Consider the following 3,128-nt stretch of genomic DNA (forward strand, 5'->3'; position numbering starts at 1 on the left):
GTAGGTGTATAATATATATATATATATATATATATATATATATCAATTCTTTTGAGATTCTGGATTATCAGCCAAGTGTTCTGCACATCACATATGATGTACTATATATATTCATTACTTCTTGTTCTGAGAAATATAAAGCTTTCTTTTCATACGTTCCTTGTTATTCTGGTTGTTGTGAAAAATTGAGAATGTGTATCATATACAATGCTTGGGTGCCAGGAAAATAAGTCTTTTATGACCTGTCATGTAGCAGTTTAATTAACAGTTTGATTTAACTAACAGAAATTGCTAAAAAAAAATATCAGACTAAAGTAAAAGCAGGAATCGATATCATTGTAGATAGTGCTCTGGCATAGTCACATTCCAGTAACTGAAACTAGTAAAAAATGTGCTTAGATCATTTGATGCTAATAAGCTGGATTACAATTACTGGATTACAATTCACTTAGTTACACAGTTAACCATGATTTGTAATTCTATAAAAAATGTTAAATGAAAAAAATTAGAACAGAAATTGGTTCTCTTACCAATATATCCAACATAAAGGAATAGTTTTCTTTATCTTGGGTTGTTTTCAATTTCAGTCTATTGTTTTCTTTCAAGAGGGTGCTGCCTTTATACCAAGTAATTGTGGGTTTTGGATCAGCTGTGCAACTACATTCAATATGGATGTTTTTCCCTGATGCGTCTTGTGATATTTTAGGTTTTTCTTTGAAATTTGGTGCTTTTCCAGCAGGCTCAGTTTTTTCTGTATCTGAAAATATATTAAAGTTTTATTTTTTAAATGTCTTTAAGAGTATACTCTCTCATCCCTATTCACAACAGCAGCAAATATATTGAAGTGGAGTGTATGCTTTTTCTGAGAAGGTCTAATAAGATCAAAACAAGCCTGTACTTGCTGAAATAATTAAAATAATATTAGTCAATGACTAATATAATCATTTCTTCACTGCATTATCATTTCTAAACAGCATTTTACTTCTCATTTCATTGACTGTATCAAATACTAACTTAAACATAGGATTAGAAAGTTTAAGGAAATTTCCTTAAACACAGTAAGATTTAAAATCTTTGAAATTTAAAATGTAATTTTATAAAACAGCATATGTACATACATATATACCTACATACGTACACATGTACATATGTACATAAATATGTATGTATGTATGTATGTATGTATGTATAAGTGAATGTATCTGTGTATGTATGTATATATATATATATATATATATATATATATATATATATATATATATATATTCACATGAATTTGTTGAAATGACCAATGTTGAAATAAACTGCAAATTTTTAATAAAATATGGTCAAGTTATCAATGGTTACATTCATATACACTCATGTAAATCACAGTCATTTTAAGTTTTTTGTTTTAATGATTTACCTTGGAAATTCAGTGTTATATTTGCATTAGATTCACCATTCTCATTTGAAGCAACACACTTATATACTCCACCATCGGCTGGTGCTGGATCCTGCAAATAATAATTTAAAACTTAGATGTAGTTAAGAATAAGAAAGAAGGACATAGCAATAAGTGAGAGTAGAAAAACTCACAAATTAATAAATACGTAAATAAATCTTGAAGACCAAACATTGATATCGTTATATCCATCTATTTTCACTGCTCACTATTTCAAGGAGAGTTGGGGGTTGAGTCCTCAGGTAATTCCTCCATAAGTTCCTATCAGAATCAGCTGCCTTTACACTTTCCTGCTGGATTCCAAACTAGGTCTTCTGTGATTGGTAAAATTATATATCTATATATATATATCTATATATATATATCTATATATATATATATAGACTTCAGTTCAGTTTTCATACCTGTCCTCACCTATGGTTATGAATGTCGGATAATGACTGAAGGAGTACAATTGCAAATATAAGCGGATGAAATGGGTTCATCTGAAAGACCTCTAGTGTAATATTACTCAACAGAGACTATAGTTCAGAGATCAGGAATTCTCTCCAATTTGAGCCACTATCTCTCTACATTGAGGGGTCACAGTTCTGGTACAACAAACATGTTAGAATATAACAGGAAAGGATCACATGACATATAATTAATTTATGCTATTCCCTAATGTTGTAACACTTAGGTATCATTTAACCATAACTAGGTGAGCGTGTAATTATTTTTCATTATTAAAACGTCTATGGACGATTTTAGTGTTTTAACCTTTCCAATTTTACAGTCATAAACCGTTATTCATATCTTCGAATGAAACTTACTTTGATTGTCAGCACGATAATATACATATTAGGACCTTTAGGATCCTTAGTCGTTTGAATAGTGTAACGTCCACCTTGCTTGATTTCTGTAGCTTCACGAAACCATTTGATAACTGGTTGGGAGCTTGATTCAAGATTGCATGTCATTGTAAGTTGGTTTTTCTGAGGTTGTTTTATAATAGGTTTTTGGGTGAAATGTGGAGCCTTGCCAGCTTCCCTATTGGAAGAAAAAGTAAAAGAAAATATTGAGATTTAGGTACTTTAACGATAAACAATTAAAAACTTTATTACATGTTTTTTTAAATATTATTTATTGATTTTAGCAATTTTCAGTTCCATTTCTTAAAATATTTTTATTTATATTTCTCACATTTGATTAAAAGTTAAAACAAGACAAAAAATATCGAACAATTAAACATTGTAGAAATTGAGAAAAAATTTATTAAACACTTACGTTTGTTTACCTATTTTATGGAAATAAAAAGAAAGTAGAAAAAATATTAAAGTACATTATAAAAGTAGGCAATTCCAAAAAGCTAAATATATAGTTTCTATTATGATAAAATGAACATATATATTTAAATATAGATTTTCATAGGTTTAATTTAGAATTATATTTACACATTATATTAAATTATATTATATTATATTATATCATATCATACAAAGGATATTGTTAAATTTAATTGTTTCTAATAACATAATTATTTCAATATAATAATGAACGTACTTTTAATGAGATTAATGAAGCAACAGAAATTTCCTTAGATCCAATGGTGTCAATTTTAAAGCGATAGCTTCCTACTCTAATAATTTCACCCTCATTACTCACTCTTCTCTTTTTCTTATGCATATAACCCACTTTATATATA

General features: G+C 28.1%; 1 protein-coding gene across 8 annotated transcripts in view; it reads right to left on the minus strand.

Annotated features, from left to right (window-relative positions):
• Nucleotides 1–2,851, minus strand: part of LOC106869746 (twitchin) — a 176,103-nt gene extending 173,252 nt beyond the window's left edge. For 7 of the 8 annotated variants that reach the window (XM_052969245.1, XM_052969243.1, XM_052969250.1 and 4 more), the window contains exons 1-4: nt 2,711–2,844; nt 2,257–2,473; nt 1,406–1,496; nt 531–757 (exon numbers count right to left, since the gene is read on the minus strand). In XM_052969245.1, the coding sequence (XP_052825205.1) occupies nt 531–757; nt 1,406–1,496; nt 2,257–2,403 (465 nt within the window). In that variant the 5' untranslated portion in view covers nt 2,404–2,473; nt 2,711–2,844. Of the gene's footprint in view, nt 1–530; nt 758–1,405; nt 1,497–2,256; nt 2,474–2,710 lie in introns of all 8 variants that reach the window. The other variant, XM_052969251.1, reaches the window with a different exon arrangement.
• Nucleotides 2,852–3,128: the final 277 nt, after the last annotated feature.

Source organism: Octopus bimaculoides, chromosome 7 (genome assembly GCF_001194135.2).
Source record: "Octopus bimaculoides isolate UCB-OBI-ISO-001 chromosome 7, ASM119413v2, whole genome shotgun sequence".
In the NCBI taxonomy this organism is placed as follows: domain Eukaryota; kingdom Metazoa; phylum Mollusca; class Cephalopoda; order Octopoda; family Octopodidae; genus Octopus; species Octopus bimaculoides.